General features: G+C 45.7%; 1 protein-coding gene across 3 annotated transcripts in view; it reads left to right on the top strand.

Moving 5' to 3' along the window:
- Positions 1–21,418, top strand: part of si:ch211-117c9.5 (sodium- and chloride-dependent creatine transporter 1) — a 45,789-nt gene extending 24,371 nt beyond the window's left edge. For 2 of the 3 annotated variants that reach the window (XM_042304096.1, XM_042304094.1), the window contains 9 exons: positions 5,329–5,463; positions 5,550–5,653; positions 11,495–11,640; positions 12,700–12,812; positions 13,371–13,511; positions 17,263–17,365; positions 19,111–19,211; positions 19,411–19,581; positions 20,192–21,418. In XM_042304096.1, coding sequence (XP_042160030.1) covers positions 5,329–5,463; positions 5,550–5,653; positions 11,495–11,640; positions 12,700–12,812; positions 13,371–13,511; positions 17,263–17,365; positions 19,111–19,211; positions 19,411–19,581; positions 20,192–20,323 — 1,146 coding nt within the window. In that variant the 3' untranslated portion in view covers positions 20,324–21,418. The remainder of the gene's footprint in view (positions 1–5,328; positions 5,464–5,549; positions 5,654–11,494; positions 11,641–12,699; positions 12,813–13,370; positions 13,512–17,262; positions 17,366–19,110; positions 19,212–19,410; positions 19,582–20,191) is intronic. The other variant, XM_042304095.1, reaches the window with a different exon arrangement.
- The last annotated feature ends 990 nt before the right edge of the window (positions 21,419–22,408 follow it).

Genomic DNA, 22,408 nt, shown 5'->3' with positions numbered 1-22,408 from the left:
CTATTGTTACCTATGTCGCCACCCCTGGAAAAACTGTGTTCTCTGTTTTGTTGGTTTTGTTGGAGTGTTTGGCGCCGACAGAGATGGACGCCTCGCTTCGCGTTCTTAGGAAATTATGCAGTAGTTTATTTTTTACGTATTATTTCTTACACTGTTACCCCAGGAAATCTTAAGTTTTATTACATACAGCTGGGAGGAACTCTTGGATATAAGAGCAACGTCAACTTACCAACATTACGACCAGGAATACGACTTTCCCAAAGCGGATCCTCTGTTTGGACCACCACCCAGGACAGTGGATCTGTTCCCAGTAGGCGACCCAAAATGACGGAGCGGTCTTCTGGTCAGGCTCCATAGACGGGCACACCGCCCACCGCTCCCAAGTATACTACTCGCCAATATCCAGTCTCTTAACAACAAGGTAGATGAAATTCGAGCAAGGGTTGCCTTCCAGAGAGACATCAGAGATTGTAACATTCTCTGTTTCACGGAAACATGGCTCACTCGGGATATGTTATCAGAGTCGGTACAGCCACCCGGTTTCTTCACACATCGCTCCGACAGAAACAAACACCTCTCTGGTAAGAAGAAGGGCGGGGGTGTATGCCTTATGATTAACGAGTCATGGTGTGATTATAACAACATACAGGAACTCAAGTCCTTTTGTTCACCTGACCTAGAATTCCTTACAATCAAATGCCGACCGCATTACCTACCAAGAGAATTCTCTTCGATTATAATCACAACCGTGTATATCCCCCCCCCCCCAAGCAGACACCTCGACGGCCCTGAAAGAACTTCATTGGACTCTATGTAAACTGGAAACCACATATATCCTTAGGCTGCATTTATTGTAGCTGGGTATTTTAACAAGGTTAATCTGAAAACAAGGCTCCCTAAATTTTATCAGCATATTGAATGTGCGACCCGGCTGGCAGCATTCTGTATCATTGCTACTCTAATTTCCACGACGCATACAAAGACCCCCCCCGCCCTCCTTTTGGCAAATCTGACCACAACTCCATTTTGTTGCTCCCAGCCTATAGACAGAAACTTAAACAGGAAACACCCGTGCTCAGGTCTGTTCAACGCTGGTCCGACCAATCTGATTCCACGCTTCAAGATTGCTTTGATCACGTGGACTAGGATATATTCCGCATAGCATCGGACAATAACATTGATGTATACGCTGATTCGGTGACGGAGTTTATTAACAAGTGCATCGGGGATGTGGTACCCACGGTGACTTACTAAATCCTTCCCCAACCATAAACCGTGGATTGATGGCAGCATTTGTGCAAAACTGAAAGCGCGAACCACTGCTTTTAATCATGGCAAGGCAACCGGAAACATGACCAAATACAAGCAGTATAGCTATTTCCTCCGCAAGGCAATCAAACAAGCTAAGCGTCAGTATAGAGACAAAGTAGAGTCGCAATTCAACGGCTCAGACACGAGACGTATGTGGCAGGGTCTACAGTCAATCACGGACTACAAAAAGAAAACCAGCCCGTCGCCCGTCGCCCGTCGCGGACACCAATGTCTTGCTCCCAGACAAACTAAACAACTTTTTTGCTCGCTTTGAGGACAATACAGTGCCACTGACACGGCCCGCTACCAAAACCTGCGGGCTCTCCTTCACCGCAGCCAACATGAGTAAAACATTTAAACATGTTAACCCTCGCAAGGCTGCTGGCCCAAACAGCATCCCTAGCCGCGTCCTCAGAGCATGCGCAGACCAGCTGGCTTTTATGTTTACGGACATATTCAATCAATCCCTATCCCAGTCTGCAGTTCCCACATGCTTCAAGAGGGCCACCATTGTTCCTATTCCCAAGAAAGCTAAGGTAACTGAGCTAAACGACTATCGCCCCGTAGCACTCACTTCCGTCATCATGAAGTGCTTCGGGAGACTAGTCAAGGACCATATCACCTCCACCCTACCTGACACCCTAGACCCACTCCAATTTGCTTACAGCCCCAATAGGTCCACAGACACAATCGCAACCACACTGCACACTGCCCTAACCCATCTGGACAAGAGGAATACCTATATAAGAATGCTGTTCATCAATTACAGCTCAGCATTTAACACCATAGTACCCTCCAAACCCATCATTAAGCTCAAGACCCTGGGTCTTGACCCCGCCCTGTGCAACTGGGTCCTCGACTTCCTGACGGGCCACCCCGCTGATCCTCAACACTGGGGCCCCACAAGGGTGTGTTCTCAGCCCTCTCCTGTACTCCCTGTTCACCCATGACTTTGTGGCCATGCACGCCTCCAACTCAATCATCAAGTTTGCAGACGACACTACAGTGGTAGGCTTGATTACCAACAACGACAAGACGACCTACATGGAGGAGGTGAGGCCCCTCAGAGTGTGGTGTCAGGAAAATAACCTCACATTCAACGCCAACAAAACAAAGGAGATGATCGTGGACTTCAGGAAACGGGACAGTAGTGGAGAAGGTGGAAAGTTTTAAGTTCCTCAGGGTACACATATCACGGACAAACTGAATTTTAAAATAAATAAATTATTTTACCTTTATTTAACTAGGCAAGTCAGTTAAGAACAAATTCTTATTTTCAATGACAGCCTAGGAACAGTGGGTTAACTGCCTGTTCAGGTGCAGAACGACAGATTTGTACCTTGTCAGCTCAGGGATTCGAACTTGGGTAACGTTTCGGGTACTAGTCCAACGCTCCACCCACACAGACAGCGTGGTGAAGAAGGCGCAACAGCGACTCTTCAACCTCAGGAGGCTGAAGAAATTTGGCTTGTCACCAAAAACACTCACAAACTTTTACAGATGCACATTCGAGAGCTTCCTGTCGGGCTGTATCACCGTCTGGTACGGCAACTGCTCCGCCCACAACCGTAAGGCTCTCCAGAGGGTAGTGAGGTCTGCACAACGCATCACCGGAGGCAAACTACCTGCCCTCCAGGACACCTACACCACCCGATGTCACAGGAAGGCCATAAAAATCATCAAGGACAACAACCACCCGAGCCACTGCCTGTTCACCCCGCAATCATCCAGAAGGCTAGGTCACTACAGGTGCACCAAAGCAGGGACCGAGAGACTGAAAAACAGCTTCTATCTCAAGGTCATCAGACTGTTAAGCAGCCATCACTAACATTGAGTGGCTTCCTCCAACATACAGACTCAATCTCTAGCCACTTTTATAAATCACATTTGGATGTAATAAATGTATCACTTGTCACTTAAACAATGCCACTTTATATAATGTTTACATATCCTACATTACTCATCTCATATGTATATACTGTACTCTATACCATCTACTGCATCTTGTCTATGCTGTTCGGCCATCGCTCATCCATATATTTATATGTACGTATTATTCATCATTCCTTTACACTTATGTGTGTATAAGGTAGTTGTGAAATTCTTAGATTATTTGTTAGATATTACTGCATGGTCGGAACTAGAAGCATAAGCATTTCGCTACACTCGCATTAACATCTGCTAACCATGTGAATGTGACCAATAAAACTTGATTTGATTTGATTTAAATGAAATTATGAAATAATGAATGGCTGTTGTGAATTCTTTAACAGTGCTTTCGGAAAGTATTCAGATTCCTTTTTACACAGTTCGTTACGTTACAGCCTTATTCTCAAATGGATTAAATACAAAAAAATCCTCATCAATCTACGCACAATACCCCATAGTGACAAAGTGAAAAAAACTGGGTTTTTTTTTAATTCTTGCAAGTCTATGAAAATAAACATATATCTTACTTACATAAGTATTCAGACCCTTTGCTATGGGACTCAAAATTGAGCTCAGGTGCATCCTGTTTCCATTGATCATCCTTGAGATTGTTCTACAACTAGATTGGAGTCCACCTGTGGTATATTCAATTGATTGCACATGATTTGGAAAGGCAGACATCTGTCTATATGGTCCCACAGTTGACAGTGCATGTCAGAGCAAAACCATGATGTCAAAGGAATTGTTCGTAGAGCTCCGAAACAAGATTGTGTCAAGGCACAGGTCTGGGGAAGGGTACCAAAACATTTCTGCAGCATTGAAGATCCCCAAGAACACAGTGGCCTCCATCATTCTGATATGGAAGAAGTTTGGAACCACCAAGAATCTGCTTAGAGCTGGCCGCCCAGCTCTAAGAAGAGAGTAGACTGGGGTGAAGACTGGGGTGGGGTGAAGACTGGGGTGAAGACTGGGGTGAAGGTTCACCTTCCAACAGGACAAGGACCCTAAGCACACAGCCAAGAAAACACAGGAGTGGCTTTGGGTCAAGTATTTGAATCTCATTGAGTGGCCCAGCCAGAGCCCGGACTTGAACTCGATCAAACATCTCTGGAGAGACCTGAAAATAGCTGTGCAGTGATGCTCCCCATCCAACTTGACAGAGCTTGAGAGGATCTGCAGAGAAGAATGGGAGAAACTCACCAAATACAGGTGTGCCAAGCTTGTAGCTTCTTACCCAAGAAGACTTGAGGCTGTAATCGCTGCCAAAGGTGCTTCAACAAAGTACTGAGTAAAGGGTCTGAATACTTATGTAAATGGGGTATTTTGTGTTGATTGATGAGAAAAAAAGTATAATTATATCAATTTTTTAATAAGGCTGTAACATAACAAAATGTGGAAAAAGTCAAGGGGTCTGAATTCTTTCCGAATGCACTATAGACGTTCACACACTTGTTTGAGGACGTTACGTCATGTCATCACACCCACCAGTGTGGAGACCCTACTCTAGCTCTTATTACCATCTTTTATGCCTAAGTTGGTTTTAGGTGGTTTGAAACAACCAATTGATATACTATAAGGTCTGTAAGTCAAGTAATAAACTAGTGTGGGAGGAAACACTATAGCTGTCAGTTCACATCTCTGTTCCCTTCCCTGTAGGTAGTGTACTTCACAGCTCTGTTCCCTTCCCTGTAGGTAGTGTACTTCACATCTCTGTTTCCTTCCCTGTAGGTAGTGTACTTCACATCTCTGTTTCCTTCCCTGTAGGTAGTGTACTTCACAGCTCTGTTTCCTTCCCTGTAGGTAGTGTACTTCACATCTCTGTTTCCTTCCCTGTAGGTAGTGTACTTCACATCTCTGTTTCCTTCCCTGTAGGTAGTGTACTTCACATCTCTGTTTCCTTCCCTGTAGGTAGTGTACTTCACAGCTCTGTTTCCTTCCCTGTAGGTAGTGTACTTCACATCTCTGTTTCCTTCCCTGTAGGTAGTGTACTTCACATCTCTGTTCCCTTCCCTGTAGGTAGTGTACTTCACATCTCTGTTTCCTTCCCTGTAGGTAGTGTACTTCACATCTCTGTTTCCTTCCCTGTAGGTAGTGTACTTCACAGCTCTGTTTCCTTACCTGGTCCTGGTGGTTCTGTTGGCCCATGGTGTAACCTTACCTGGAGCGCTGGATGGGATTGTGTACTATCTGAAACCAGACTGGTCCAAACTCTGGGAAGCCCAGGTATGGTGTGTACAGTACAGACAGCATGTGTTGCACAGGGATATGCAAGGATTGTTTTAACATAAATATTCATGTTATGTTCCTAGGTGTGGATCGATGCTGGCACTCAGATCTTCTTCTCCTATGCCATTGGTCTGGGTGCTTTAACTGCCCTTGGCAGCTACAACCGCTTCCACAACAACTGCTACCAGTAAGTATGACAAAAAAGCACAGTTAGACCATAAAACCCATCAACCACTGCTACCAAACATGACCACAAATTGGATCCCCCCCAAAAAAACTGCAGGGATAATTAGTTATTGGTTATGCATCTTTATTCTTAGTTGGATAAAATGTAAGAGAGAGAAAAAGCATTGTCTTGAACGTCCATTATTCTCCCAAGAGTGTCTGAGTATAACATCTAATAATCCGAGTGAGTCAGCTCCCTCACTAGTCCCACTGCTGCAGCAGCTCTGGGTTGACTGGCTGAGTGTTTAGCATAGACTGACTCAGAAATGTAAACAAACCCAACTTCCTAAAATGGCAGTTTTCTGGACGTTGCCAATAATATGGACGCTTTTTAATAGATACCAAGTCTCGATACTAATGTTAGGCCTTAGCGGGAATTTATGGAATGTCCATTTAGGAGTAGCCTTTCAATGACTTTTTTCTATTCTTTTTTGTTTACCTTAGTTAGAAATGTACATGCAGTGTACATGCAGTCTCAGTTATGACGGTATTCATATTAGCTAGTCATGGTCCTCTGATGTAGACTATATGATAACCATAAACTGTAAATGAGGGTAAACAGGGTATGAGAGGGTTTGAGTTTTGATTTGGTTTATAGGTCTAGTAGGTGACGGAGCTGATGAATGGAGCTGTTAAAACAATGCTTCATCGTCAGGGACCAATCAGAACATTCACTTCCTGTCCACAAATCAGCACGTCCACCTCCTGTCCTCACAGTTTTATAGGATCTCATTAACTTGTTTCTCAATGGTTGTCTTGAATTAACACTTCACGCTTCATCCATGTATCACTGTTGTGCTATCTGTCCACAAATCACTCTCAACGTACAGTAGCCATGAACTATTATCTGGACCTCTGATGATGATGATTCCAAATGCATCCTGATTAGGGATGTTACGGTGACCGTATTACCACTACACCGGCGGTCACGAAGGTCATGAAGGCAGTCAAAAACCATGTGACCGTTAAGTCACGGTAATTAGGCTTCTCCAAGCTCTGATGCAGGTCGTTAGTAGTCTACCAAACTTGCTAACTGCCTGGTACTCAGCACTCTATTGTCCCTCTAATCACTCTGACATCAATGTAAATGTATTTGAAAACCTAATCAAGCACTTCATGAGAGCCCATGAGCTCATGTTGCGCAACATTTCAATAGGCTATGCAATTCCGCAAGAAAACAGAGTGATGGCCTCTACTAAAAAGAGGAGGGTCCCATCAGCTTTCAATAGGCTAGTCCTACTATATTTATTTCTCAACTTTCCTAATATTAAGCACATTGCTTATATTTGCAACAGGAGTATAGCCTACCTAGCTGGCATGAAAATAAACCAGGGGGAAAAGCATCCTCCTTTCTTTTCTTCTTAATGTGTTTGAGCCAATCAGTTTTGTGCTGACAAGATAGGGTTGGTATACAGAAGATAGCCCTATGTGGTAAAAGACCAAGTCCATATTATGGCAAGAACAGCTCAAATAAGTAAAGAGAAACGACAGTCCATCATTACTTTAAGACATGAAGGTCAGTCAATCCAGAAAATGTCAAGAACTTAGAAATTTAAAAAAAAAAAAAAGTTTTTTAAAACATCAAGCGCTATGAAGAACATGGATCTCATGAGCCTCGCCACAGGAAAGAAAGACCCAGAGTTACCTCTTCTGCAGAGGATAAGTTCATTAGAGTTACCAGTCTCAGAAATTGCAGCCCAAATAAATGCTTCGCAGAGTTCAAGTAACACATCTCAACATCAACTGTTCAGAGAAGACTGTGTGAATCAGGCCTTCATGGTAAATTGCTGCAAAGAAACTACTACTAAAGGACACCAATAGGAAGAAGAGACTTGCTTGGGCCAAGAAACATGAGCAATGGACATTAGACCGATGGGAATTGGTCCTTTGGTCTGATGAGTCCAAATTTGAGATTTTTGGTTCCAACCGCCGTGTATTTGTGAGATGCAGAGGAGGTGAGCAGATGATCTTCGCATGTGTGATTCCCACCGTGAAGCATAGAGGAGGAGGTGTGATGGTGTGGGGGTGCTTTGCTGGTGACACTGTCAGTGATTTATTTAGAATTCAATGCACACCAGTATGGCTAAAGGGTAGCTACTTTGAAGAATCTAAAATATAAATACACTTTTTTTGGTTACTACATGATTCCATATGAGTTATTTCATAGTTTTGATGTCTTCACTATTATTCTACAATGTAGAAAAGAGTAAAAAATAAAGAAAAACCCTTGAATGAGTAGGTGTGTCCAAACCTTTGACTGGCACTGTATATTATTTAGTATATGTAAAGACAATATTAAATCAAGAATAGTCTGATGGGTGACAATATTAGCCTATCACTTGTGAATTATATATTATCACTTGTGAATAATGCCCAGAATAAGAAACAATGCCCTTTTTTGTGACTTTTTCTAGTCATAGTCACATACCGCATGTAGCCTAGCCCATGGGCCTATGTTTTAATAAGGTTTGTATCACAACTAATGTGGCCTAATAACGTCTTAATATTGAGAACAATAATCCGCTTTACAAGGGGTGTAGAGCATAACTGACATACATAAGCAGCATGTGAGTTTCAATTTTGGGGAAAATTATTTTCACCATAAAAATGCACCTTTTATAATAAAACCATTACATGCATAATTGCATTTATGGTCACTTTTGATTATGGTGTTTTCTGCTAATGGAACATTCACGCTTATAGCCTACTACGATGTGCGCATTGCTGCGCTTATAATGTGAAGAAATACCCTAATAGTTTATCAACATTTTAAGCTAAAAATTCTGATCTGTTGCGTCAACCACATTCCGTAAAAATGTTTTTGGGGATGCTAGTGGTTGTATTAATTTGGGATCTATCGCATCCCACAACTGTCCCAGACTGTGTTTGGAATATTTATTTCTCACTCAGAATAGAATAGGTCAACTTTTGTTCTATGGGAGATAGTAGATTGACATAGGCTAGTGCTTTTGCTGATCGTTAAGCCTACTCATCTTGTTGGCTGATGAAAAGTACAAGTGGACAGTTCTTCCAATATCTTCAATAAGCACCTCTGAATTGGATAAGGACACAAGCAGTTGCGTCACCGATGTGCCTGTCTTCACTTGTAGCCTGTGAGAAAGACCCGATCACGTGATAGAGTACGCAGCACTCAGGGAGGAGGGCACAACGGCCATTTTTTTAGGGTGCATTACGGACACACAAAGGGGATGCCGCTGTGAAATTCTAGGCATTATCTAGTGCTTGTCAAATTGTGAATGAGTGACTGATGTAGTGTGTACAGCCTGCACCAAAAAAAGCAAAGCAGAGCTCATGTCTTTCAAGGGACTTTTTTCAAATAATCATTAGAGTCTCATCATGCAGCCTTACAATGTATTAAAAATCAAAACATATAGCCCAACGTTTGTAGAACAACTAAACTAATAACTTTAAATTAATATAGAAATACCTATTTCTTTGTTAACCGCTCAACACAGAATAGCCGCATGTGCTCACTCCCTCGAATCGCTTGAAGAACATATCCTTTATGTTTTATTCACCTTTGTTCAATTGTATTCTTCATAATTTAAAATAATGCCACGGAATTCTAAGCAAATCTTGTCTGCTTAATGAACTAGTGTAGCCCACAGCCATTTGGCATAGCCAGATCAGGACCTGACATAAGGACAACTCCGAGTATGCTATTCTGTTCTTCTGTAATAGACTACATTTTCTTCATATCATGCTTCTTTAGACCTGTGTAAAATAAATAATGCATTTATTGTGAAGGTGTAGGCTATATTACATGGATTTATTAGACTTTTTAAAATGTAGATGTTCCAAAGGCCTGCATCAGTAGCTTGTAGGCTATGTGTGGAAGCCTGAAGATGCTAAATGTGTTTATGTTAATTAACGGTCAATTACCGTGAGACCGACAGTTATTTGCTTGACAATCACCGGCTGACAAATATTTGTTACCGCCACAGCCCTTATCCGGATGCTGACTGTTTGGACTGTTGTTGCATGAAGCAACAGCAATGCTACAAAGCTCAAGTATGCAGGTCATGTTGTTGTGTACACACTCCTCGTATAGCTGGCTCTTAATAAGGGCACAATGGGGCTTATTGGTGGGACAGAGTTGGCAGTATGACTCAGCGTTATCTACAGGGAGGCTAATCCATCTCAGGGAGGATGGGACAGGGAAGGTAGGGATTTTTCTACCCACGTTAAAAAATACAACAGTTTACTATGGAATACTATGGAGTACATACTATAGAATTCTGTAGTATACTGTAGAATACTATACTAGACGTGTATTACTTACTATAGAATGTTGTAGAATACTACAGTAAATAGTACTGTAATAAAATGTTTGCAAAAACAACACTTTTTTAACTATAGTAAATACTGCAGTTCCTCATTTGCATATACCCTGCTTATTCCCCTCCCCCATATCCCAATTTGTGCTATACATCAGTGAGAAACCTACATGCCAAGTATAGACCATAGTGTGTTCAGTACAGGTTATAGAAAAGAGCAGTAGCTCTGAACTATCTGTTCAGACCCCAGTCCTACCTGCAGGTTATGGAAAATCTGCTATTTTAGTATTTCTCCAATAGGTTTCCTCAAGGAGAAAGCCTCCACTTCTATGTCAAAGATAATTAAACTAAAATACTACAGTAATTTTTGTAAGAACACTACAGTAAATGCTACAGTATTTTACAGTCCGCAACAACACTATAGTAAATACTACGGTATACTACAAGCCGCAAAAACACTACATTAATTACTATAGTATATACCATAGTTTTCTTTCACTACAGTATTTATACTATAGATACCTGTAAATACTTCAGTATACTACAGTAAATACTACAGTAAAGTCTACAAAAACACGACAATGAATACTATAGTGTATAAATAAGTAGCAGTATTTTTTTACATGGGTTTTACAGAGTTGCCCCTCTATCCTCATTCACGGTCTAGCCTAATGTTTCACAGGATAGCAATATGGAGTAAATGGAAGTAGAAGTAGTTGGAAGTGTAGCTGTTATTGCCTACGCCTGTCCAATCCTGTCAGATCTGCGTCATAGCAGCGTCATTTGAATCAATAAGAACAGTGATAACAACGCATTGATCTGTACAGTATCACTTCTAACTGTCCTGGATGGATGTTGTTTCTATCACTCCCCTTTCAGCCCTCCAGCCATCCTAGTCTTTTAAAGTAGCTCATTTGCTCGCGTGGCTTTAGAGTCGATATCCAAATTACACCGACAACACAGCAGCTATGAGAGAAAAGCCTACTGATCCTCATGTCTATTTCTCTTTTTCTCTCCTTCGTCCTTCATTCTATTTTAGCCTCCAGCTTTCGTTCCATACTTCTCTTTTCTAGTCTCACTCGTCTTCTCACTATTACACATTCACTATTATTACATGTTTCACTTTCTCTTTATGTTGTTGCCTACTTAATCATATGTCTGTCTGTCTGTCTGTCTGTCTGTCTGTCTGTCTGTCTGTCTGTCTGTCTGTCTGTCTGTCTGTCTGTCTGTCTCTGTCTGTCTGTCTGTCTGTCTGTCTGTCTGTCTGTCTGTCTGTCTGTCTGTCTGTCTGTCTGTCTGTCTGTCTGTCTGTCTGTCTGTCTGTCTGTCTGTCTGTCTGTCTGTGTAGGCTATATTACATGGATGTATTCGACTTTTTAAAATGTAGATGTTCCAAAGGCCTGCATCAGTAGCTTGTCTGTGTGTGTGTGTGTGTGTGTGTGTGTGTGTGTGTGTGTGTGTGTGTATGTGTGTGTTTGCTTGATATCAATACCACGTCTTTAAAGTCTCTCTCTCTCTCTCTGCAGAGATGCGTTTGTTCTAGCCATGATCAACAGTGGGACCAGTTTCTTTGCAGGGTTTGTGGTGTTCTCAGTGCTGGGCTTCATGGCTGCAGAGCAGGGGGTCGACATCAGCAAGGTGGCTGAGAGTGGTAAGGATAGAGATCCCTAAAACACTACTACCCCTGTACCTCATCCAGGTGGCTGGTGGATGCCCACATTTTTCCAGACACAAAAACATTTAACAGACACATTTTTTTCAGATTTGTTTTTAATTATGAAGATAAATCACAGAAAACACATGCACACTCAAATATACACTACCATTCAAAAGTTTGGGGCCACTTAGAAATGCACTGTTCTGTGACAGTAGTAGTACACAGCGTTCTACAAGATCTTCAGTTTCTTGGCAATTTCTCGCATGGAATAGCCTTAATTTATCAGAACAAGAATAGACTGATGAGTTTCAGAAGAAAGTTATTTGTTTCTGGCCATTTTGAGCCTGTAATGGAACTCACAAATGCTGATGCTCCAGATACACAACTAGTCTAAAGAAGGCCAGTTTTATTGCTTCTTTAAACAGAACAACAGTTTTCAGCTGTGCTAACATAATTGCAAAATGGTTTTATAATGATCAATTAGCCTTTTAAAATGATAAACTTGTATTAGCTAACACAACATGCCATTGGAACACAGGAGTGATGGTTGCTGATAATAGGCCTCTGTACGCCTATGTAGATATTCCATTAAAAATCTGTAGCTGTTTCCAGCTACAATAGTCATTTACAACATTAACAATGTCTACACTGTATTTCTGTTCAATTTAATGTTATTTTAATGGACTTTTTATTTTATTTTTAAACAAGGACATTTCTAAGTGACCCCTAACTTTTGAATGGTAGTATATATATATATATATTTTACACGTTGGCTTTGAATTGAAAAGAAAAAGCTGTTCCCAAATACTCTGTGGCCACCCACCAATGTGACTTCAAAGAATAGACACTCTACCAGCCAATGGTGTTAATTCCCCACCGTGATTCATCCCTATATCTTCATCCTCACTTTGACCTCATCGCACTCACCCTGACCCCTTCCTTATCCCTTTCAGCTTGTGCCCTGATAAAACATCTTCCCTTCCCGTCTATCCACTCTTCCCCATCTGGTGTTGTGAAAGTGCTGACTAACTCTGCCTCTCTGTCTCTCTCCAGGTCCAGGCCTGGCCTTCATAGCCTATCCCAAGGCTGTTACTCTGATGCCTATGGCTCCAGTCTGGGCAGCGCTCTTCTTCTTCATGCTGTTGGTACTGGGCCTGGATAGCCAGGTATTGGACAATACACACACACACACACACACAGAGGGATTCTGACAGTTAATGTCTGCAGTTCTATGACACATACTGTGCGTTCACACACATAGCCACTTACCACTCACAGTGGGGACATTTGAACTTGTCGAGTTGTATATCAAAGTAGTCCATCTTTGTTAGTCCCAGGGCCTGCAGCCATTGTTCCACAAGCACAGAGGCAGTCAATGAGCCTCTGTCTGCCTCACAGAGAGCATCTGTCCACTCTCTGTTCATACACTGCTCCTCTCTCTATCTCTCTCTCTCTAACTCACCTCTCTGTTCATACACTGCTCCTCTCTATCTCTCTTTCTCCATCTCTCCTCTCTCTATCTATCTCTCTCCTCTCTTTCTCCATCTCTCCTCTCTCTATCTCTCCCCCCCATGACCATTCAAGGATGCAAACAGTGCTGCTATAGAAGTAACTGTTAGAGTATCAGAAAATAAAATATTATCCGATATATTATAATCATGATTATGACATGACAGCATATCAAAGTATGGTAGCAGAATATCAGAGTAATCTCTCTTTCTCAGTTTGTTGGGGTGGAGGGCTTTGTCACGGGGGTCATGGACATGCTACCGCCCAAATCTATGGCGGGCTCGCTGCGTCGTGAGGTTGTCGTGGCGATATGCTGCATCACCTGCTTTTTCATCGACCTCTCCATGGTAACAGAGGTAAGAGGGTCAGGAGAAGGGAAGGGAGGGAAAGGATAAATGAGAAAAAAGAGAACAGGGATGAAAAGAGGTCAGAAGGGACTTATTTAGTAGTTCATATTACATCACTGTTACAAGACAACATGAACTCACATTCTTTCCTTTTCTGTCTTTTCACCCCACTGTTCTCTCTCTCTCCCTTCCCCTCTATCTCTCTCTATCTCTCTCGCTCTCTCCCCCCTCCCCTGTGTCTCTCTCTGTTCTCTTTCTCCCCTCTCGCTCTCTCTTTCTCTGTACTCTCTCCCCTCCTGCTCTCTCTCTCTCTGTACTCTCTCTTCCCCCTCCTGTCTCTCTCTCTGTACTCTCTCTTCCCCCTCCTCTCTCTCTCTCTGTACTCTCTCTTCCCCCTCCTCTCTCTCTCTCTTCCCCCCTCCTCTCTCTCTGTACTCTCTCTTCCCCCTCCTCTCTCTCTCTCTTTCCCCTCCTCTCTCTCTCTCTTCCTCCTCTCTCTCTCTCTGTACTCTCTCTTTCCCATCCTCTCGCTATCTCCCCACTCCCTCTACGCTTTCTCCCCCTCTTGTCTCTCTTGCTCTCTCTTCCCCTCTCTATACGCTCTCTCTCTCCACCTATCTCTACCATCTCTCTACTACCTCTCTCCTCTCTCTCTCTCTCTCTTCCCTCTTCTCTCTCTCTCCCCCCCCCTATCTCTACTATCTCTCTACTACCTCTCTCTTTCTCATTCTCCTATCTCTCTCTCCCTCTCTCATTCTACTCTCCCCCTCCTCTCTCTCCCTACTCCTCTCTCTCTGTCTCTCTCTACCCCCACATTCTCCCTCTCTCTCTCCCCCCCTCTCTCTCCCCACTCCTCTCTCTCTCTGTCTCTCTCTCCCCCCCTCCTCTCTCTCTCTCTACCCCCACATTCTCCCTCTCTCTCTCCACCTCCTCTCTCTCCCTCCTCTCTCTGTCTCCCTCCTCTCTCTGTCTCTATCCTCCTCTCTCTCTCCCCACTCCTCTCTCTCTCACTCTCTCTACCCCCACATTCTCCCTATCTCTCTCTCTCCCTCCTCTCTCTCTCCCACCTCTCTCTGTCTCCCTCCTCTCTCTCTCTCGCTCTCTCTCTCCCCCTCCTCTCTCTGTCTCCCTCTCTCTCTCTCCCTCCTCCCTCTCTCTCCTCACTCCCCTCTCTCTCTCTCTCTACCCCCACATTCTCCCTTTCTCTCTCTCTCCCTCCCCTCTCTCTCTCCCTCCTCTCTCTGTCTCCCTCCTCTCTCTGTCTCTCTCTCCCCTCCTCTCTCTCTCCCCCCTCCTCTCTCTCTCTCCCTCTCTACCACCCTATTCTTCCTCTCTCTCCCCCTCCTCTCTCTCTCTCTCTCCTCCTCTCTCTCTCCCCCTCCTCTCTCTCTCTCCCTCCTCTCTCTCTCTCCCTCCTCTCTCTCTCCCCCTCCTCTCTCTCTCTCCCCACTCCTCTCTCTCTACCCCCACATTCTCCCTCTCTCTCTCCCCCTCCTCTCTCTCTCCCCCTCCTCTCTCTCTCTCCCCCTCTCCTCTCTCTCTCCCCACTCCTCTCTCTCTCTCTCTACCCCTCTCCTCTCTCTCTCTCTCTCTCCCCACTCCTCTCTCTCTCTCTCTCTCTACCCCTCCTCTCTCTCTCTCTCTCCCCCACTCCTCTCTCTCTCTCTCCCCACTCCTCTCTCTCTCTCTACCCCTCCTCTCTCTCTCCCCCCTCCTCTCTCTCTCTCCCTCCTCTCTCTCTCTCCCTCCTCCCTCTCTCTCCCTCACTCCCCTCTCTCTCTCTCTCTACCCCCACATTCTCCCTTTCTCTCTCTCTCCCTCCCCTCTCTCTCTCCCTCCTCTCTCTGTCTCCCTCCTCTCTCTGTCTCTCTCTCCCCCTCCTCTCTCTCTCCCCCACTCCTCTCTCTCTCTCCCTCTCTACCGCCCTATTCTTCCTCTCTCTCCCCCCTCCTCTCTCTCTCTCTCTCTCTCTCCTCCTCTCTCTCTCCCCCTCCTCTCTCTCTCCCTCCTCTCTCTCTCCCCCTCCTCTCTCTCTCTCCCCACTCCTCTCTCTCTACCCCCACATTCTCCCTCTCTCTCTCCCCCTCCCTCTCTCTCTCCCCCTCCTCTCTCTCTCCCCCTCCTCTCTCTCTCCCCCTCCTCTCTCTCTCTCTCTCTCTCTCTCTACCCCTCCTCTCTCTCTCTCTCTCTCTCCCCCACTCCTCTCTCTCTCTCTCTACCCCTCCTCTCTCTCTCTCTCTCCCCACTCCTCTCTCTCTCTCCCCACTCCTCTCTCTCTCTCTACCCCTCCTCTCTCTCTCCCCCTCCTCTCTCTCTCTCCCTCCTCTCTCTGTCTCCCTCCTCTCTCTGTCTCTCTCTCCCCCTCCTCTCTCTCTCTCCCCACTCCTCTCTCTCTCACTCTCTCTACCCCCACATTCTCCCTCTCTCTCTCCTCCTCCTCTCTCTCTCTCCCTCCTCTCTCTGTCTCCCTTCTCTCTCTCGCTCTCTCTCTCCCCCTCCTCTCTTTCTCTCTCCCTCCTCTCTCTGTCTCCCTCCTCTCTCTCTCTCTCCCCTCCTCCCTCTCTCTCCCAACTTCTCTCTCTCTCTACCCCCACATTCTCCCTTTCTCTCTCTCTCCCTTCTCTCTCTCTCTCTCCGTCCTCTCTCTGTCTCCCTGATCTCTCTGTCTCTCTCCCCCTCCTCTCTCTCTCCCCACTCCTCTCTCTCTCTCTCTCTACCACCACATTCTCCCTCTCTCTCTCTCCCCTCCTCTCTCTCTCTCTCTCCCTCCTCTCTCTCCTCTCTCTCTCTCTCTGTCTCCCTCCTCTCTCTCTCCCCCTCCTCTCTCTCTCTCCCCACTCCTCTCTCTCTCTACCCCCACATTCTCCCTCTCTTTCTCCCCCTCCTCTCTCTCTCCCCCCTCCTCTCTCTCTCCCCCCCTCCTCTCTCTCGCTCTACCCCTCCTCTCTCTCTCTCCCTCCTCTCTCTCTCTCCCTCCTCTCTCTCTCTCCCCACTCCTCTCTCTCTCCCCCCACTCCTCTCTCTCTCTCCCCACTCCTCTCTCTCTCTCCCTCCTCTCTCTCTCTCCCTCCTCTCTCTCCCCACTCCTCTCTCTCTCCCCCCCTCCTCCTCTCTCTCTCTCCCCACTCCTCTCTCTCTCTCTCTCTCCCCCTCCTCTCTCTCTCTCTCTCTCCCCCACTCCTCTCTCTCTCTCTACCCCTCCTCTCTCTCTCTCTCTCTCCCCCCACTCCTCTCTCTCTCTCTCCCCACTCCTCTCTCTCTCTCTCCCCCCTCCTCTCTCTCTCCCCTTCCTCTCTCTCCCCCTCCACTCTCTCTCTCCCCACTCCTGTCTCTCTCTCTCTCTCTCTCTCTCTACCCCTCCTCTCTCTCTCTCTCTCTCTCTCCCCACTCCTCTCTCTCTCTCTACCCCTCCTCTCTCTCTCCCCCTCCTCTCTCTCTCCCCACTCCTCTTTCTCTCTCTCTCTACCCCTCCTCTCTCTCTCTCTCCCCCCTCCTCTCTCTCTCTCTCTCTCTCTCTACCCCTCCTCTCTCTCTCCCCACTCTCTCTCTCTCTCTCTCTCTCTCTCTCTACCCCTCCTCTGTCTCTCCCCACTCCTCTCTCTCTCTCTCTCTCTCTCTCTACCCCTCCTCTCTCTCTTTCCCCACTCCTCTCTCTCTCTCTCTCTCTCCCCCTCCTCTCTCTCTCTCTCTCTCTCTCTCTCTACCCCTCCTCTCTCTCTCCCTCCTCTCTCTCTCTCCCTCCTCTCTCTGTCTCTCTCAGGGAGGGATGTATGTGTTCCAGCTGTTTGACTACTACTCTGCCAGTGGGATCACACTGCTCTGGCAGGCCTTCTGGGAGTGTGTGGTGGTGGCCTGGGTCTATGGTAAGGTGTGTGTGTGTGTTTGTTGTATGAGTGCCATCTCTGGGTTACTACTGGGATTGCATTGATTATTGGAGACATGGTAATTGTGGTGAGAGAGATGGATGTGCTGTACATTTTTGTGTGATTTATGTGTGTGTGTGTCTGTCTGTCTTGGCTACCACACAAATCTTATACAGAGAGACACAGTAGAGGAAATGAAATATGTGTCATGGGCTCTAAAGCCAACAAAAGCCCAGTGTTAAGAATATATTGTCAGTGAGATCTGGGAAGTCTAGCCTGTTTGTGTCTGCGTCAGTTATCTTGTCCATGTCTTGTCAGACATCATGCGGTGACACAGAACACACAGACTGTTTGGCAGGGAAGTGACATGCAGAAAACAATTTGGCACCTAATGAACTCTGAGACCTACTCACAACCATGTTATCTCTCCCCTCATGATTGGCCACTTCTATCTCTTCCTTCCTTATTTCTCTCTCTCTCTCTCTCTCTCTCTCTCTGTCTCTCTCCCTCTGTCTCTGTCTCTCTCTCTGTCTCTCTCTGTCTTTCTCTCTGTCTCCCTCCCTCTCTCACCCTGCCCTGTGTCTCTCTCTCTCTGTCTCTCTCTGTCTCTCTCTCTGTCTCTCTCCCTCTTTCTCTCTCTCTCTCTGTCTCTCTCCCTCTTTCTCTCTCTCTCCCTCTTTCTCTCTCTCTCTGTCTCTGTCTCTCTCTCTCTGTCTCTCTCTCTGTCTCTCTCGGTCTCTCTCTCTCTGTCTGTCTCTCTCTCTCTCTCTCTCTCTCTCTCTCTCTGTCTCTCTCTCTCTCTCTCTGTCTCTCTCTCTCTCTCTGTCTCTCTCTGTCTCTCTCTGTGTCTCTCTCTCTGTCTGTCTGTCTGTCTGTCTGTCTGTCTGTCTGTCTGTCTGTCTGTCTGTCTGTCTGTCTGTCTGTCTCTCTCTCTCTCTCTCTGTCTCTCTCTGTCTCTCTCTGTCTCTCTCTCTCTCTGTCTCTCTCTCTGTCTCTCTCCCTCTTTCTCTCTCTGTCTCTCTCTCTGTCTCTCTCTCTGTCTCTCTCTGTCTCTCTCTCTCTCTCTCTCTGTCTCTCTCTGTCTCTCTCTGTCTCTCTCTCTCTCTCTATTCCCGTGTCTCTCTGTCTCTGCCCCCGTCTCTCAATTCAACTCCAGGGCTTTATTGTCATGGGAAACATATGTTAACATTTCCAAAGCTAGTGAAGTAGATAAAAACAAATACACATGAACAACAATAAAACATGAACAGTAAACATTACACTCACAGAAGTTCCAAAAGAATAAAGACATTACAAATGTGATATTATGTCTATATACAGTGTTGTAACGATGTACAAAGGGGAAAATGAATCAACATAAATATGGGTTGTATTTACAATGGTGTTTGTTCTTCACTGGTTGACCTTTTCCTGTGGCAACAAGTCACACATTTTGCTACTGTGATGGCACACTGTGGTATTTCACCCAGTAGATATGGGAGTTTATCAAAATTGGGTTTGTTTTCGAATTCTTTGTGGGTCTGTGTAATCTGAGGGAAATATGTGTCTCTAATATGGTCATACATTTGGCAGGAGGTTAGGAACAGCTGCTCAGTTTCCACCTCATTTTGTGGGCAGTGAGCACATAGCCTGGTTTCTCTTGAGAGCCAGGTCTGCCTACAGTGACTTTTCTCAATTGCAAGTCTGTACATAGTCAAAGCTTTCCTTAAGTTTGGGTCAGTCACAGTGGTCTCTTTCTCTCTCAGGTGCAGATCGTTTCATGGATGATGTGGCTCGTATGATTGGCTACCGGCCGATGCCCTACATGAAGTGGTGCTGGTCCTACATCACGCCCCTTGTTTGTGTGGTGAGTTAGGCTGTTAAAGCACACACCTCCAGAGCTAGGAAACTGTGGCCTACAGTCATGTAGATTTAGCATAGTTCAGGGTATTTGGAATACCAGAGCATTTGTGCTGTGCTTCACTGATCAATGTAATTATGGCTTTGGGATTAAATCTTTTTAAATTGCCTGTGTTGTTAACTAGTGTGTGTGTGTGTGTGTGTAGGGAGTGTTCCTGTTCCACGTGGTGAACTACAAGCCCCTGACCTATAACTCAGTGTATACCTACCCCTTGTGGGGGGAGGCGCTGGGCTGGTGTCTGGCCCTCTCCTCAATGCTCTGCATCCCCATCACTGTCCTCTACAAACTACTGCGCTGCAAAGGATCCTTCACAGAGGTGTGTGTGTGTGTGTGTGTGTGTGTGTGTGTGTGTGTGTGTGTGTGTGTGTGTGTGTGTGTGTGTGTGTGTGTGTGTGTGTGTGTGTGTGTGTGTGTGTGTGTGTGTGAGAGACTGGCCTCACACTTCTATGCTGAGGGGTGAGCATACTGTTTGTGTGTCTGAGTAGGAACTGTGTTTCCCTGGTGACGGACCCCTACCTGCATTGCCTCTGTGTGTGTCTGAGTAGGAACTGTGTTTCCCTGGTGACGGACCCCCTACCTGCGTTGCCTCTGTGTGTGTCTGAGTAGGAACTGTGTTTCCCTGGTGACGGACCCCCTACCTGCGTTGACTCTGTGTGTGTCTGACTGAGCTGACTAAACTGTAACATGCTACTATGAATATCACTGTCTGGCTCATGGTGGTGAATGTGTCACATCATCAAGCAGACTGCTGAGTTGAAACTGTTTCCCACGTTAGCTCTACCCTGCCCTGTTAAAATGTCTCTGTGACTCTTGGTAGGCTATCACACTATCACTGTCTCCGTGCTAGACTCATTTCATTCAGTGATATTTACCCTTCTCTTTCTCTCTCACTCTGTCTCTCTCCCTCCCTGTCTCCCCCTCTGTAGCGTTGGCAGCACCTGACCACTCCGGTGTGGGGTCGACATCACATGGAGTACTTGGCTCCTGAGTCTGAGGCCAAACTGCTGCCCCCTAATGGCCAGACCAAAAACACTTTGCTGTTTGAGAGTGTCATCTGACCATCTGAGCCCCACAGAATCCACCCCCTCGTTTCACACTCAGAACCCTACGTCCCAAACACACACTCACACAAACACACATAGATACATACACACACCCTGCCTTGGCCCATCCATAAATGCACAGGAAGGCCACTCTGAAGCCGATCAAACACACACACTGAACAGCCCTGGACCAATGGACCAAAGAAAAGATGGGACAAGAGCTCAAATACACAATCAATACAGGCTGACATTCTTTCTGTTTTCCTCTACCTCTCTCTCTCTCTCAAGGGCTCTGAGTCTCTGTGCCTCAGTGCTGTCCTTTCCTGCCTCGTCCTGTGATTGTGTTGTGATGTCGAATGCAGCTGCGATATTTGCCCCCCCATCCCATCCCACCTCCACTGTGCCTCTCCCTTTCTCCTCTCTTGTCTGTGTGTGTCCCTCTCCTCCATGTGTAATGGATTCTGTGGGGCGGTTCAGTGCTGCTGACCCAGTCTGTAGTAACCCAACATACCCTGTTGATGGTGCTGAATGAGTATTACTGATCCCAAGCTGGCAAACACTTATCTGTCTACTGTAGATCTGACTGTGTGTGTGTGTGTGTGTGTGTGTGTGTGTGTGTGTGTGTGTGTGTGTGTGTGTGTGTGTGTGTGTGTGTGTGTGTGTGTGTGTGTGTGTGTGTGTGTGTGTGTGCGTGCGTGCGTGCGTGCGTGCGTGTGTGTGTGTGTGTGTGTGTGCGTGCGTGTGTGTGACTAAAGGAGAGAGGTACTGCGCTCTATGTTATCTGTGTCCGTCTTTGACTCTGAGCTCAACCTGTCACCTGACCACTATTTTCTATCCTCCCTCATCATTCAAACTGTTAAGAAACTTCCCTCTGTAAATTAGAAAAACAGCTAAGCATCACAACTTCCAGTGTAACTAACTAACTTACTAACTTAAGTGTCTTGAGTATTGTGTGAGTCTGTGAATCAGTGTTAATATTGGGGAGGGGATTGTAATCAGCATTTCCACCTTGTGAGAGAGAGAGAAGCATACTGATTTAGAAAGAGAGAGAGGGAGGGAGAGAGAGAGAAGCATACTGATTTAGAAAGAGGGAGAGGGAGGGAGGGAAAGAGAAGCCTACTGATTTAGAGAGAGGGAGGGGGAGAGAGAGAAGCCTACCAATGGAGAAAGAGGGAGGGGGAGGGAGAGAGAAGCCTACCAATGGAGAAAGAGGGAGAGGGAGGGAGAGAGAAGCCTACCAATGGAGAAAGAGAGCAAGGGAGGGGGAGGGAGAGAGAAGCCTACCAATGGAGAAAGAGAGGGAGGGAGAGAAGCCTACCAATGGAGAAAGAAAGGGAGGTAGAGAAGCCTACCAATGGAGAAAGAGAGGGAGGGAGAGAGAAGCCTACCAATGGAGAGGGAGGGAGAGAGAGAGACGCCTACCAATGGAGAAAGAGGGAGGGGGAGGGAGAGAGAAGCCTACCAATGGAGAAAGAGAGAGAGTGGGAGGGAGAGAGAAGTCTACCAATGGAGAAAGAGAGAGAGAGAGAGAGCAATGTGTCTTAATGCCAAGCCAAGAGAGAAGCAATAAAAGCCAAGATGGAAACTTTATTTTTTATTCTCTTTATTTGCATAGACACTACCAATATTATTCATACAAATACATGTATTAACAGATACTCTCAAAGCTCAATCACCTCTGACGGTTGCTATAGAGAGAGTGACACATTCATAGCCTGGTCTCAGATTTGTGCTTGAACCAACTACATATCATGTATAGTCAGGAGAGCTGTTTAAAGCACATAGAGATCAGATTTGGGACCAGGCTAACATTCATACTGTCCAACAGGTAACAGGGTTTTGCGTTATAGACAGTCAGTCTCACTCCTACAAAACAGGTATTGATTAGAAACATGCTTAATTGATGATAAAAACATTATCTTGGAGAGAATGAAGAGTGCTGCTGTGCTTTAGATGTGTACTCAATCATTCAAGTGCAAAACATGAAACAAATACATAACACATACACAATAGATCTGGTCACTTGTGAGCTGTGTATTCAGGAACAACAATTGTTTACTTTAAGATATTAGAGTGTGTAGTCTTATCAATGCTAGAAAC

The sequence above is a fragment of the Oncorhynchus tshawytscha genome, linkage group LG22 (genome assembly GCF_018296145.1).
Source record: "Oncorhynchus tshawytscha isolate Ot180627B linkage group LG22, Otsh_v2.0, whole genome shotgun sequence".
Lineage (NCBI taxonomy): Eukaryota > Metazoa > Chordata > Actinopteri > Salmoniformes > Salmonidae > Oncorhynchus > Oncorhynchus tshawytscha.
The sequence above is the reverse complement of the archived record's forward strand: the minus strand, read 5'-3'. Positions and strand labels throughout refer to the sequence as shown.